Source organism: Acomys russatus, chromosome 19, assembly GCF_903995435.1.
Source record: "Acomys russatus chromosome 19, mAcoRus1.1, whole genome shotgun sequence".
NCBI classification, from domain to species: Eukaryota; Metazoa; Chordata; class Mammalia; order Rodentia; family Muridae; genus Acomys; species Acomys russatus.
The window spans coordinates 40,606,829-40,620,922 of record NC_067155.1 but is presented as its reverse complement, the minus strand read 5'-3'; the positions used below and the strand labels follow the sequence as shown (position 1 = coordinate 40,620,922).

Sequence of the window (14,094 nt, the reverse complement as noted above, 5' to 3'; positions counted from 1 at the left end):
CCCAGTGAGGTGCCAGGACTCTTTGCAATCCAAACATTTAGCTCAGAAGCCCTGTTAGACATGTTAGGATGAATGGCTTCCTCCTGGCTACAGGAGCTGGGAAGCTGCTGGCCCTGGCTCGAGGGCTTGCCTCTGCCCTGGTGCTGTCCCTGGGGCAGCTACATTTGAAGGAAGAATAAAGGACACATTTCAGAGAAAAGGAAGGCACTGTGTCCCTGAAGTATGAAAGAAGCAACAGTCTCCTGCATGAGCCCTTTCTCCTACACCCTGAAGCCGTCAAGGCACTCTACATGATTTTTGAGACAGGGTCTTGTTGCTATGTAGCCTAGCCTGGCCAATCCTGCCTCAGACCCCTGAGTTTGCCTTCTTTCCTTTCGAGACTGGGTTTCATGCAGCTCAGGCTGGTCTTGAGCTTGCCATGTAGCTGAAAATGGGCGTGAGCTCCCTGTCTTTCTGGGGCCACTGGGATTCCATGTGTTTGATACTATGCCACCTACAGAGCCAGAGAGAGAGGAGTCTCTGCTCCAAGATCTCCAGCTCAGAGACTGCAGAGCTGGGGTCTCAACTAAGAGTCTTAGCTGCTCCATCCCTAGGGCCAGTTTCCCAGGGTCACCGAAGGCACCTGGAACCTGCTCACTTAAGGACACCTTGTCCAAATCTGGACAGTCCTGTTAACATGAGAAAAGTCACGTGGGACTGAGCATGTTACCACACTCAGTCCCAGGACTTAAGAAGCTGAGGCAGGAGTATCAGCAATTAGCGGTTAGCCTGAACCAGCGTGAGGCTTTGTCTAAGAAATGAAAACAAAATGCGAAAAGAAAGCAGGGCTGGAGAGACGGGCTGAGTGTATGAAAGTGTCTGCTGTGTGAGCCTCAGGACCTGAGCTCGATCCCAAAACCCACATGGTGGAGGAAGAAAACTAACTGCTGCAAGTTGTCCTCTGACCCTCACACCTGTGCAGCTACTCCTATACGCACAAAATAAGTAAGTGAAAGCAAAAAAGAGACAGAGAGAAGATAAAAGTTTGGGCCATTGGGCCATCTTCCTGGATGTTTGCATCTCAGGTGAGATTCCAACCAATGTATAATTTCAGGGCCAGGTGCTGCTATCCAGGACACTTTGGAAGGACAGCCTCGACTTCCCTGTGAAGTTCTGGGGAGGCTCTCCTTTTCAGGTCTGGTCATGCCCGGCCTCCACCTGGCACAGGACATGTACATACACACCGGGGTCCCACCACACCAACCATGACGATATCTATGTACTACTGGCAAAGCGTTTCCTTTAATCTTCCCACGCTATAGCTCCAATCCACTAAGAATTCACAACTGGGTGGTTAATTTAATGCTGCCACCTGTCAGGACCTAGAATCCACCACGTACCTGACCCCTGGGCATGCCTGTGAGGGAGCCGTGAGAGTGGGTAGTTGAGGTGGGGTCTCACTGTCACTAGGGGTAGGACCCAAGGCTGGAGGCCTGGCATTGATAAAAAGGAGAAGGCGAGCCAAGCCGCAGCATCGACCTCTGCATCTCCCCGCCTGGATATGAGCTGCCGCCGCACACTCCTGCCGCATGCCCTTCCTGCCACGATGGGCTGTACCCTTGAGTCATGAGCCCTTCCTTCCTTCCAGCCTCTGTGTCAGGCATTTTGTTGCAGCCATGAGAAAAGTAACTAAGACACCCACCAAACAATCATTCCTGCTTCAACTGTTATTCCAAATGGAAGAGTTGAGAGCAGGAGTGACGTGGAGTAGGGGTGAGGGGACAGAGCCAGGGCTACCCACCACATCCGGAGCCTTCTGGATCTGCGAGGCCAGCTGGAGAGAGTGGTTGGCCGACGAGAGTTGTTCTCTTAAAGTCTCTGCCTCTCTCTGTGCCACCTCTGCCCTCTGAAGGAAACGAAAAGGGGTGAAGAGAAGAAAGTACATTTGGTTTAACAGCTGACAATTATTACAGGAACATTCATCAATTCATGCCTGACTGACTGTAATTGATTTTCCTAAACACTCAACCTAATAAATGCTAGGGAAAAAAAACACATACACACACACCCTAGAATGTGATGGATTTTTATTTTAAACAGTACAAGGAAGAAATAATTGAGCGATTATGACAGTAATTTAACGCTAGGAGCGAGGAATCCCCTGCTGGTATTAATGCTCCGGCCCATTGCGTTTCCCAGACTGAATAAATACCGGTGGAAATAGAGTCTTCTGATTCAATTTCTTTCTATTCTCATGGACCGAAGAGACTATCACAGGATTACTCCTGGGAGTCATTCTCATGGGTAAACACCGAATTAAAGACACTCTGCCCGTTCTCTTCTCCCAAACACACAGTGCTGCGGTGGTTTTCTTCCACCATGCATTTCCATAAGTGGACTGTGGCAACGTGGCTCCTTTTGTGTGGGATTCCAAAGTTAACCCTTCATTGGGGGACTGTTTGCAAGTATTAGCATTTGCAGCTAGCCAGACTGCTTTGGCCAGTAGTGACTGGGCCCAAATTGGTGCTGGGGGCTTTTAACAGAAATGGCTGGAACCCTCTGTTGTTTGTCTAGGGCCCTGGATGAAAAAGCGATGGCTGCTGCAAACTCAGACTTGCTACTGGACAAAGAGGAGGGCCACTCCAGTACCCACCACTCAAGAGGCCATCTGGGAATAGAGGCAGAGGGACAGCTTCCTGTGCTCCTGGGCCTCTACACACTCATCTGAAGAATGGGAACACTGTGCCCACTCAGATACCTGCATGTGCTCCACGCCCACAGAGGTTCACCACATACGATGGATGTGGGAGTAGGTTTCTCAACAGACTGCGACAAAACTAAGACAGGTGGCTAGTGACATCAGGACTTGGACTGAGAATGACACGCCGCATCTCTATACCCTCAGTAAGTTATGCTCTGTTATTAGGAAAAAGTTAACGAGGGAGGCGAGGCAGGAGGATTCTGAGTTCAAGGACAGTATGGGCTGCACAGTGGTTTTTAATAAAGCCTAGGTAACAAAGTGAGTTCAGTGTCACCTGAGTTACACAGTGAGTTCAAAGCCAGCTTGGGCTATATAGTTAGTTCAAGGCCAACCTGAACTACACTGGGAAATCCTGTCTTAAAAACAAACAAACAAACAAGAAAGCTACCCACAAAACAATACAGGAAAGCCTGGCTGAGGACTGATTCACCAATTCCCAGAGAGAAGTTACGAAGAAGAAAAAGTGTTAGCTTGCCCCGTCGCTCGCTGACTCGCTGACTAATCTGGTTGTACAATGACACAGCTGGGCACCTGAAGTGCCTTGGTGGCAGTTCCAGTGAGCCCACACACAAAGAAGTTAGAATTTTACTTAGTAAGGACAGTTTATCTGCCCAGGGCAGGGCTGGTAGCCAACTTCCTGGCTTCTTGGAGAGCTTGCGGAACGGCCCTGAATCGGCCACATCTATGCCCAAGTGTTTCCCAACAGTCTCTGCTCCAGACAGAATCTAGGCCCAAGGGACTGCAGAACCAACTGTCAGGAAAAGGTTTTGGTAACACAACAAGGATGGAGAGCGGATGTCTGCTCCATGCTAACTGCCAATGCGTCCCATTCCCAGCTGCTCACTGGGATTCTGACAGGCACAGACACAAATCCTGTGCTCTCTTTTTACTTTTTATTTTGAGACAGGCTCTTCCAAGCTAAGTTGCTTAGTCTGGTCTTGAACTTGCCATCCTTCTGCTTCAGTGTTATAAAAAGTTGGGACAATGGCTGTTTTCCCCAGTTTCTCTGCCACTCAACACACATGACAGAAGCACATCCCTCCATAATCAGTGAGGTAAAACAGTCAAGTGTACAGTCCCGTAGCTCTGCCAGGAATAATGTACATTTTTGACAAATTTCCTAGTCTCTTTGATAAGGAAAAATATATCTTCAGCGATCAGGGAAGTTCTGAAGCTGCTGAACAGGTGGCATTGCCACAGCAGCACATTACACTGACTGTCTCCTGGAACACTTGGAGCTGGGGACAGCCCAGGTGCCGGCTTCATCCTTAGTCCTAAAAGCTGTGAAGGTGGCAGGTAGGTACTCACATCACAGCCTGAGGTGTCAGCTAGCCACCTGCAGGTTTGCTAGGGTTGGCACTTGTATCAAGTTTACACTGGTGTGAGGAGTGGACAGTGACACCTGTTGCTTCAACATTGGAGAGGCTGGTTCAGGAGGGTAGTGAGTTCAAGACCAACCTGAGTCCCACACAGAGACAGTCTCAAAACAGCAAAGCAAAACCAGGTAGGGCATGGTGGTGCATGCCTTTATTCACAGCTTGAAGCTAGCCTGGTCTACACAGTCAGTTACATAGTGAGCTCCAGGCCAAGATGTGGCTTCGTTGGTAGAGTGCTTGTAGAGCATACATGAAGCCCTGGGAACAAACCCACCACTGAATAAACTGGCCATGGTGGCACAAACCTGTAATCTCAGCATTTGGGAGGCAGAGACAGGAAGATCAAGAGTTTAAGGGCATTCTTAAGCTAAAGGAAGTTGCTCTGTTGGAAGTCACGACTCCAAGGTGGCCTGACTTGGTCACTTTAGTGCAATGTCTTGATTTCATATTTACTCCTCAGGATTTCTACTGTAAAGCAAACCATTAGGATGATCAACAATTACCACTGCCATCAACTAGCAGCTTGAGATCTGTGCAGCCAAAAGTGATAGACTAGAGGAATTAAAAACAAAGAGCAGTTGAGGGAAGGAGCAAGGGACAGGGTGACAGATACTAGTTGGGAGCTGGGGATGAGTTTGTCTCCAGGCTGACAGAACTAATTTTAGCTTTCCTTGGCAGCTAAGGCAGACAGTAAGGGGTGCTGCTTGGGGTTTGTTTGGAGACATCTTAGACGGCTGTGGTCGGGATGCAGAGCTGACCCGATCATCGTGGCTTGAGGCACTGCAAGCTTCTGTGTGCTCTCAGAGAGGCCCATCCCCACAGGGACAGAGCCAGGGCAACAAGGACAGGCTCCTGAATAGCAGGCGGGAACAGCACTTGCCACCACCTGTGGCTGCCTTCTGCCACAGTCTCTGAGACAAAGGGAAGTAGAGGAAGGAACAAGGTAGAGCAAGGATAGTGCTGACCTTCAGCAACTGCCACCATGGAGACCGGCCACTCTGCACACCAGCTGGGGCCAATGAGGGTGGAGAGGCCAATGGTGACTGTGTACACCACGGTGAGACTGTCAAATTATTAAGGCCATTCCTGGGGCTGCTACTCCATGTGCTTCATCTAAAACTGTTGACTTTGGTTTTTGAGACAGAGTCTCAGGTAGTCCAGGCTTGCCCTTAACTGCCTAAGTGGCTGAAGATGACCTTGAACTCCTGACCCTCTGCCTGGGTTATACAGTTCCAGGAATGGAATGCGGGGCTTTGTGCAGAAGAGGTAAGTACTCTGTCAACTGACCTACATTCTCTTATCTTTTTTTCTGATTTTTTTTGTTTGAGACAGGAGCTCAGGTAGAGTGGAGGCTGGTTGGTCCTCAACTCTTGACCCCACCTCCCAAGTGCTGGGATTACAGGTGTGAGCCAGCACACCTGGCTTCTTCCCTATGTTTATATGGTGGTGGTGGTGGTATGGCTTTAATCTATCTGTCCTTGTTGGCTTTAGATTACTTGCTTATGTCTTCTTCTCTGTACATGTGGCCACTAAACCATAGGTCCAGGGAAATCTGAGATGAGAAGTTCCCCCCTAGTGTGGGAACTGGTGATGACTGGCCTGTGACCGGAAGACTGCCAGAGGCAATCCTATCAGTGGTTGGTTCTGCAAGAACTTGGTGAAGGCCACCAGCAGGAGATGAGAAACTTGACACCGCATATACCAAGTGGCTGGAGCCCTTGCAACTAGGCCCTCTTCAGAGTCACACCTGTGCTGCCGCTGGTTGCTGGCTGCCACAGGCCAGGGTGACATTCCCATACACGAACACTGCTGATCTGTGAGCAGCAGGACTAGAGGACAGTCTGACGACCAAACCACCCCACTGCTCACTGCCACCAAGTGCTGCCTGTGTGTCCTGGGGCCTCAAAGACAGGGCCCAACCACAGAATGCCGAGCCCTGTTGTGCATGTGCCTGGCCCGTGGGGAGGGCCTGGCCTTGGCTCATGAAGCCAACATGATATCCCCATCCAGGTCAGCTAAGAGCTGGGTACAAGGGCCCATTGAATGGATGGGAGCAGAGAGTGAAATCTGCTCTCACACCATGGATGGATACAGGTGGGCCCTGGAGGAGTGGTGTGTTGGTTAGCCTTTGTTTATCTGGAAAGAGGAAACCCAGCTCAGAAAACCCCTCCTCCACACTACCTGTGGGGCGTCTTCTTGAGCAATGATTGAATGTGGGAGCCCACCTGGGTGGTGCCAGCTCTGGGCAGGTGGTCCTAGGAGCTGTAGGAAAGCAGGCGAGCAAGCCACGGGGAGTAAAGTTGTCAGCAGTGTCCCCCACGGCTCTGCTTCAGTTCCTGCCCTGAGTTCTTGGCTCTTGACTGCTTCCTCAAGTTGCTTTTGGTTTATGGTGTTTATCACAGCAACAGAGAAAATAACTAAGACAAGGGGGGACTGGCTATGTTAGTGTGCGTACAAGAATGTCAAATCTAGAATCGTGACTCGGGTGTCCTGAGTCCAAAGCCAAGGGCCCTGCCCCATTAGCACATGAAAACCTCAGCAGCAGACCGCCACGTGCTCTTTCCCCCCTCTGTGTCTCATCTCTCTCAGCACTTGGCTCCTTCTCCTTGGGGGACATTAAGGCTTGAGATGCACCTCAGCTGGTAGAGAGCCGGCCCAGCATGCACTAAGCCCTAGGGCTAAACTGCCTGTAGTTTCAGTAGGCGGAAGCAGGAGGGTCAGGAATTCAAAGTCATCCTCAGATGCAGAGTGCAGTTCACCAGCGTGGGCCATGAGACTCCTTCTCAAACACGCACACACGAAAGGAAGCAAGCAAGTTCTAACCCCAGTACAAGGGGGCCTTTCACAACAGCCTTGTTCCATAACCACCACCCAGGCGCATAGGAGGAGAACAGTTTGGTTTAAATGGTTTCCTCTAGGCCGCGCTCCTGTGGCTCGGTGTGAGGAGTCAGAGCTGTTCTGGCAGGGAATCAGGGAGAGGTACACCTGGCAGCTAGCCCACACAGGGAAGGGAAGACGTGGTTCCTCCATGCTCTTTGATGTGTCAAGCTAAGGTTTATTTATCAAGAAATCCAGAGTCCAGAATCTTTCCTTTGTATAACTATTAATGCAAGTTCTGGAAGTTGATCAAACGTGTGCCTACAATTCACCCCTGCTTCACTAGTAGCTACGGCCCATTTTTGTGGTTCCCTGAGGTAGAGCCATAATCTCTGGGAGTGAGAAGCACTATGGGTCTCAGTAGAGTGTCTGGGTTTGCCCAGGGCAAAAGCAGCACTAAACGCCAATGAACTAGCAAATTGCTGCTCCTGGGCGGGTCCTATGGTCCAGATGTATGTGGCACCTATGGCAGTCTGTGGCAGAGTGCAGCCCTGCTCCTGCTCAGCCTACCTCTGCCTTGCTTCTCTGGGTACCGTTTCCTGTCCAGGTCTAAGGCTTCTCCTAACCAGAGCTGCTCTCCTGGCTTCTGGTCTTCCCAACTTCATTCCTTATCGTAGCTTTTTCTACAATGATTCTTTTATTTGTTTTAGATGAATTTTTATAAGATTTGCTTTATTTTTAATTTTGTGCATGTGTGTGGGTATGTGGAAGTGTGTGAGTGCAGGTGCTCTGAGGAGTCAGAAGAGGGCATCTGGTCCTCAGGAACTGCCCACTGTGGGTGCCAAGAGCCAAACTTGGGTCCTTTGCACCAGCAGTACATGCTCTTAAAGACTGAACTCTCTCTCCAGCCCCAAGTGACCTTTCTTTTTTGTTTTTTTCCTTTTCTTTCTTTCTTTTTTTAAAAATTAATTCAACATTTAAAAAATGTTTTTACATATACATTTATATTATCCCAAGTGACCTTTCAATTGAATACAAATCCAGGATCTCCATCCTCCCAGTATACACCCACTGCTCTCAGGATAAAGGCCCACTTCCCCTAACCTGCCAGGCCCTTCCCATCAGGCCACTCTCCAGCTGCTGCCAACACACAGGCTAGTTTTCCTCCAGTGCCCACTCCACTGTTTGCCCTGTAGACTTTTCTTTCTTTTTCTCTGATATTTCCTCTTAGAATGAGCTAGGCAACTTTCTGGGGGCTTCCTTATTCTCCGCTCAGATGCTGAACAAAGGGGACCTACCCTTTTAAGACTGGAACACATAGTTGTCATTCACAAAGTTCACACTAGCTAACTCTGGAATCAAGTTACAAACAAAACAAAAGCAAAACAACACCCCCAAACCAAACAAAAAAACAAACTATCCCCCAGTGCACCAAGACAACCTAAATAAGACTACTGGATTTCTTGTCCCAGCTCAGTGATGGACCAGGCACTTGTCTCAGTTTCCCTTTTTATAAACTAAGACTCCTGACCAGATGGCTCTCAGCAGGAGGCTGGGCAGGGGAAGTGATATGGCTCAGGCAATGTGCTTAGATAGACTGTATATGGAACGTGCCAGAATGGATAGCCATTCTACTACTACTAGGGTGGCTAACACTCCATAGGAGACCTCAGGTGGCCAATGCCACTCTCCCCACAGAAAGCCCCTTACAGGCTAGGCCCAAGATCTTAGGAAAGGCCTACGGCCCAGCCACTGCCCCCACCATGTTCTCCTAAGGGAATAACAGCCACACATTACATTATTTCCTCTTATGCAAGGTTTCCTGCTCAGGCTGCAGGTTAATTTTATCAGGAAAAAAATGGACACACTTTCCCCTGAATGCTGGTGCAAGTCTGAGTGAGCAGTGCCAATGAAAGACAGGTGCCCAGTGAACCCCAGAGGGGCGAGCAGGGACTGCAAGGATTCTGGGAGGCCTTTGGTTTCACAGAGAGGCATGAACTCACTGGGTGGGGTGACCCAATGCAAGACTCAAAACTTTGCAGAGCCTATGGGCACCAAGGTGTAAAATTGAGTGGGCAGAGGCCACAGGTCATGTCCTTCTGGGCTGAGAAACTAATTTCTGCTTTGGCAGTTTCTCCCCTGCTAAAGAATCCACAGGGACCGGCTGGGAATGCAGCTTGGCTGGTTGGCAGAGTGTTTCCCTAGCATTCAGGAAAGCCTGGGTTTGGTCTGTGGCACTGCACTGACCAGCTGGGGTGGTGCACACTTGTCACGCTAGCACGTGGAAGGCAGAAGAAGGAGAATCAGAAGTTCGAGGTCATCATCAGTTCCATGCCTAGTTTGAGGCCAGTAGTACCCGTTGTGAAAGCAAAATGTTTTACTGTCCTGCAGGGCCTGTGAAAGGGCTTTGTGGATAGCTGGGTGGGCATCAGCTGAGAGGAGCTGTCCACTGGAAGCTCCACTAGGGCAGGTAGTTGGAACCTACTAGAAGGAGATGACAATTAAGTCTATGGTGTAATGGATGCCTGACGACAAGGCACCAGACATGCTCAGCCTTCTGACACTGGGGTGACATTGTTATCTTCAGTGCTCACACTTGGAAACTGCGCAACTGCAGATCAAACCAGTCAATCTCCCAATGTTTTAATAGGCTTACAATTTTGTGTTGGGCCTCATTCATGGCTATTCTGAATACATGGGGCCTGTGGGCCATGGTCTGAACACTCCTGGAAGAGATGCACTGGAGGAGACAAGGGACTAGAAGAACAAGTTCCCTCATGCATGCGCGTCTCAGTCGCTGTGGCTGAAGCTGGCATTCTCCCGGGAATAGTGCTGTGTATGGTTTTCAAACTTCCTGACACTCTGAAAACAGATCCACAATGACCACCGCCCCATCCTGGAGTGAGGCGTCTCCCAAGTTAACTGGATGGGTGAGCCTTGGTGTTTTATGCTGAAGGTTCTCAACAGCCTACCTGGTTGGCTCGTTCAAGGTCAGTCATGATCATCTCGATCTCATCGGCCCTGGGAAGGCAAGAGGGAGAGAGAGGTTAGTGACCACGGAGGTAGGTGCACTGCAGTGACCAAGGGGTAGGCTCTCTGGCTCAGACTGAAGCAAAAGGGTCATATCCACACAAGGAGAGGCTGAGACTCTGGCTTTAGGGAGAGGAGGACCAGACCAACCTGTAAGGGATCACAGTGGCCAATGGGACAGGTAGACAGACTTATGTCATGGGCAGCATGCCTGCTGGCTTTAGTCACTATTTAGTCATTATTACTGTGTGTGTATGCCCCTGCCACAGTGCTAAGTGCTCCTTCTGCTGTGGGCACCAACAATCAAACTGAGGCCCTCAGCTATACACGGCAAGCAGTTTTACCCATGCGCACCTCACCAGACCTTAATTAACTAGCTTATCCCCGAGACAGGATCTCCTATAGCCAAGGCTGATCTCAGATTGCCTATGTAGTCAAGGATGACTACGAACTTCTTATCCTCCTGCCTCTACCTCTCTCAAGTGCTAGAATTGCAGGTGTGCAGCACCTAACTAGGCTCTTCATTCATGTTGTTGACATTCATGTATCTGAAGGGGTTCCTAATCATGCTGGGCAGACAGAGCCAGAATATCAGTCAAATACGGGTCTTTGGATGTGGTTGGTCTGCTGGTACACGCTTGTGATTTCAGCAGCCTGTAGGTGGAAGCAGGAGGATCAAGCACTCAAAGTCATCTTGTGCTACATAGTGAGTCAAAGGCTAGCCTGGACTACCCGAGACTGTCTCAAAAATAAAGATAAAACAAAATGCAGCATGTCCTGTTATAGGTTTGACTGGAGCTGTGGACACTGTGCTCTGGAAAACCAGGAGGGATAAATCCTCCTTAGGAAAGGAATCAGGGAGGGCTTCAGAGGAGGTGATGCGCAGGCTGAGTTCTGAAGGATAAACAGCAATTTGTCCGACCAGGAGAGAAGGAGCTGGAAAAGGTCTACCCTTAGGAAAATGCCTTTGACAGCAAGGGCCTTGCCAGGACACCGGGCACTTAGAGCAGGTGTGGCCTGTAGAGGTGGCAAGGACGGAGATGTGGGTTGCAGTGTGAAATGCCACATCTGGTTACCTCGTAGCCCACACTAGTCTTGAGGGTCTTACTTATTTTTTTACTTGAAAGTACTTCTCCGAGTGAAAGCAAATATAGAGTTCCATGCCTGTGCTGGAGTTTTATGTCAATGTGACACAAGCTAAGTCATCAGAGAGGAGGGCGCTTCAAATAAGAAAATGCCTCCACAAGAGCAGGCTGTAGCAAGCCTGTAGGGCATTTTCTTAGTGATTGATGGCGGAGGGCCCATCCCACTGTGAGTGGTGCCATCCCTGAGCTGGAGGTCCTGGGTTCTATAAGAAAGCACAAAGTGGCGCACACCTTTAATCTCAGCACTCGGGAGGCAGAGGCAGGTGGATTGCTGTGAGTTCAAGGCCAGCCTGGTCTACCAAGTGAGTCCAGGACAGTCAAGGCTACACAGAGAAAAACCAAAACCCACAAAAAACCCAAAGCACAAGAAGCCACAGGAGCAAGTCAGTAAGCAGCACCTCTCTGTGGCCTCTTCTTCAGCTCCTGCCTCTAGTCTAGCCCTGCTTGACTTCCTGTCCTGGCTTACTCCAACGAAAATAGTGATATGGAAGTCTAAGTTCCTTCCCAACTTGCTTTTTGGTCATGGTGTCCCATCAGAGAAACAGAAACCCTAACTAAGATGACACCCTACTGTGAGGGTAGAGTGGATCCCACAGCCCAGGTTAGGCAAAGGTCTTGCCATCATTGCAGGTTTGGGAGAAAAGACCAGGAAGACTTGGCTGATAAGAACTCAAGATAAGGCATGCTGGGAAAAGGTTGCCGGCTTCTTCTCAGGCTCCGTTGCAGAATCTGGGAGGGGCTGGGGATCAGCTGGGCCTGGGTGAGCAAGCAGAGCCTGAATGTGTTCAGGTAGGACAGCTCCTTGTATTCCAGGATGGTTCTTCATGAGTAGTGCCATCTTTCTTTAATTCTGCTAAACAGCCTTCATGCCATTTCAAATCTATCTGGCTGGACATGGTAGGTGTGCTAACTTTTGTCTTCCACATCATTCAACTTTTATGTTTTTCTTTCTGTGTGTGCACATAAGTTCATTGTGTGCACGCTTGTGAAGGGCAGAGGTCAGCCTTCAGTGGTGGCCACTTTTTTGTTTTTTCAAATGTGGTTTCATTATGTAGCTTTTGCTGGCCTGGAACTCTGTCTACCTCATGCTTTGATTAAAGGTATCTGCCTGCCACATTATTTTTTGAGGCAGGTTCTCTTACTGGCCTGGAGCTGGCTAAGTTGATCAGTCTGACTGGCCAGAGAGCCATAGAATTGTTTTTGCCTCCTCAGTCCTGTTTCTTGCTTTTTTTTTTTTTTTTTTTTTTTTTTTTTTTGTTTTTGTTTGTTTGTTTTTTTTATGTTGGTTCTGGGAACTGAGCTCAGGTCCTCATGGTTGTGCAGTAAGTACCTTAGTGACGGTGCCATTTCCTCACCGGCCCCCTTCCCCGGTCTTGCTTTACTTCCGCTGAACTCTCTTCCCTCCAACAACTTTTCACTCTGACTAGCATGGATGAGGTTGGCACACCTACTTTTGCCAACTGTTCCTTTGCTCTTAAAACAAACAAACAAACAAACAAAAAACCACAAACCTTTTAAAATAAAATTATGTTACATTATATTTATTTAGTGTGTGTGTGTGTGTTGGGTGGGGGCATGTTCCATAGTCGTGTGTGTGTGTGTGTGTGTGTGTGTGTGTGTGTGTGTGTATGTCAGAGGACAATTTTAAGGAGTCAATACTGGGTCCCAGGGATTGAACTCATGTGTGCATGTGAGTGCACATGAATGCATGTTATGTCATGCATGTGGAAGTTGGTTCTCTCCTTTCACCTTTGCATGTGTTCTGGCAATTGAACTTAGGTCACCAGGCTTGTGCAGCAAGTGCCTTTAGCTGCTGAGCCATCTTGCCAGACTGTATGCTTTCCTGATGTCTTGTGGGACGTTCTTCAACTTGTTTTAAGTGGCCTTTAGCTGTACCCACTGAAAGCTAGCCCTTTTCTGACTTTGTTCCTTAGTAACCCTGCACGCCTGTTATTTTCTCTTAGACCCTTTGCTTCCCTTGCTATGGGAATCCATCTCTTGTGCTTGCTCTCTTTTCACTGCTTGACCCCACAGGCCACCTTGGGTTCTCAGGGAGAAGTAACAGCAGGAGCAGGCTGCCCCTCTGGCTGCAGCTACCCAATCCTGGGAAGCCACCCCAGTTGCCTGTACCTCCCACCCACCTCTCACCTGGCATAGGGGGCCCAGGACACAGAAGGTTGGTGGGGGGTACCAGAGGCTCAGCCCACCCACAGCAGGGCTTGGGGCTTGGGAAATGGAATTTAGATTCTCGTAGGCTTTCGGGTCTGTATTTCTTGCTCAACAATGAAGGTGCATGAGGCATTGTGGAGCATAGCTGTAATTCCAGCACTGAGAAGGGTGAGGCAGGAAGAAGAATTTGAGATCAGCTTGGGCTATATAGCTGCTTTGTGAGTTTGAATCCAGCCTAGGCTACATGAGAGGCTCAAAACATATTCATTAGAATTTATTTTATGTGTATGGTGTTTCGCCTACATGTATGTATATGAACCGTATATATGCTTAGGTGCTTGGTGTCCAAGGAGGTCAGAGAGTTGGATCTATGGAACTGAAATTACAGGTGCTTGGGAGCCGCCATGTGGATGCTGGGAACTGAACCTGGCCAGTGTTCTTAATTGCTGAGCCCTAAGGATTCCTAATAGCTAGGACATGCAACCAAAGATTTCAAATCCTTTATGGAAACCTAGTCCTGAGCTGGGGCTAGAAATGGCTCAGTGGCTTGATACCCAGAAACCCACACAATGGAAGAGACCCGGCTCTTGCAAGTTGTCCTCTGACCTCCACACAGGTCCATGGCAACTGTGTGTGCATAAACTCACAAAATAAAATGCCCCTCATCCCACTTAGACAGAAAGGTATTTTCTCTGCTGTTTGAAACACTCCCTAAAAGCGAAGCCAAGTTTTCCATTGGTGGGTCAGTCTATCTCTGGTTGCTAAGCAACTGCAGAACTGAGCAAAACATTGAATGTGATAACGGCAGCTGTGCATT

At 49.1% G+C, this 14,094-nt stretch overlaps 1 protein-coding gene across 8 annotated transcripts in view; it reads right to left on the bottom strand.

Moving 5' to 3' along the window:
* Cux1 (cut like homeobox 1) overlaps window positions 1-14,094 on the bottom strand; it is a 331,747-nt gene that overhangs the window by 87,292 nt on the left and 230,361 nt on the right. For all 8 annotated transcript variants that reach the window (XM_051161265.1, XM_051161266.1, XM_051161260.1 and 5 more), the window contains exons 9-10: window positions 9,906-9,954; window positions 1,781-1,885 (exon numbers count right to left, since the gene is read on the bottom strand). In XM_051161265.1, the coding sequence (XP_051017222.1) occupies window positions 1,781-1,885; window positions 9,906-9,954 (154 nt within the window). The remainder of the gene's footprint in view (window positions 1-1,780; window positions 1,886-9,905; window positions 9,955-14,094) is intronic.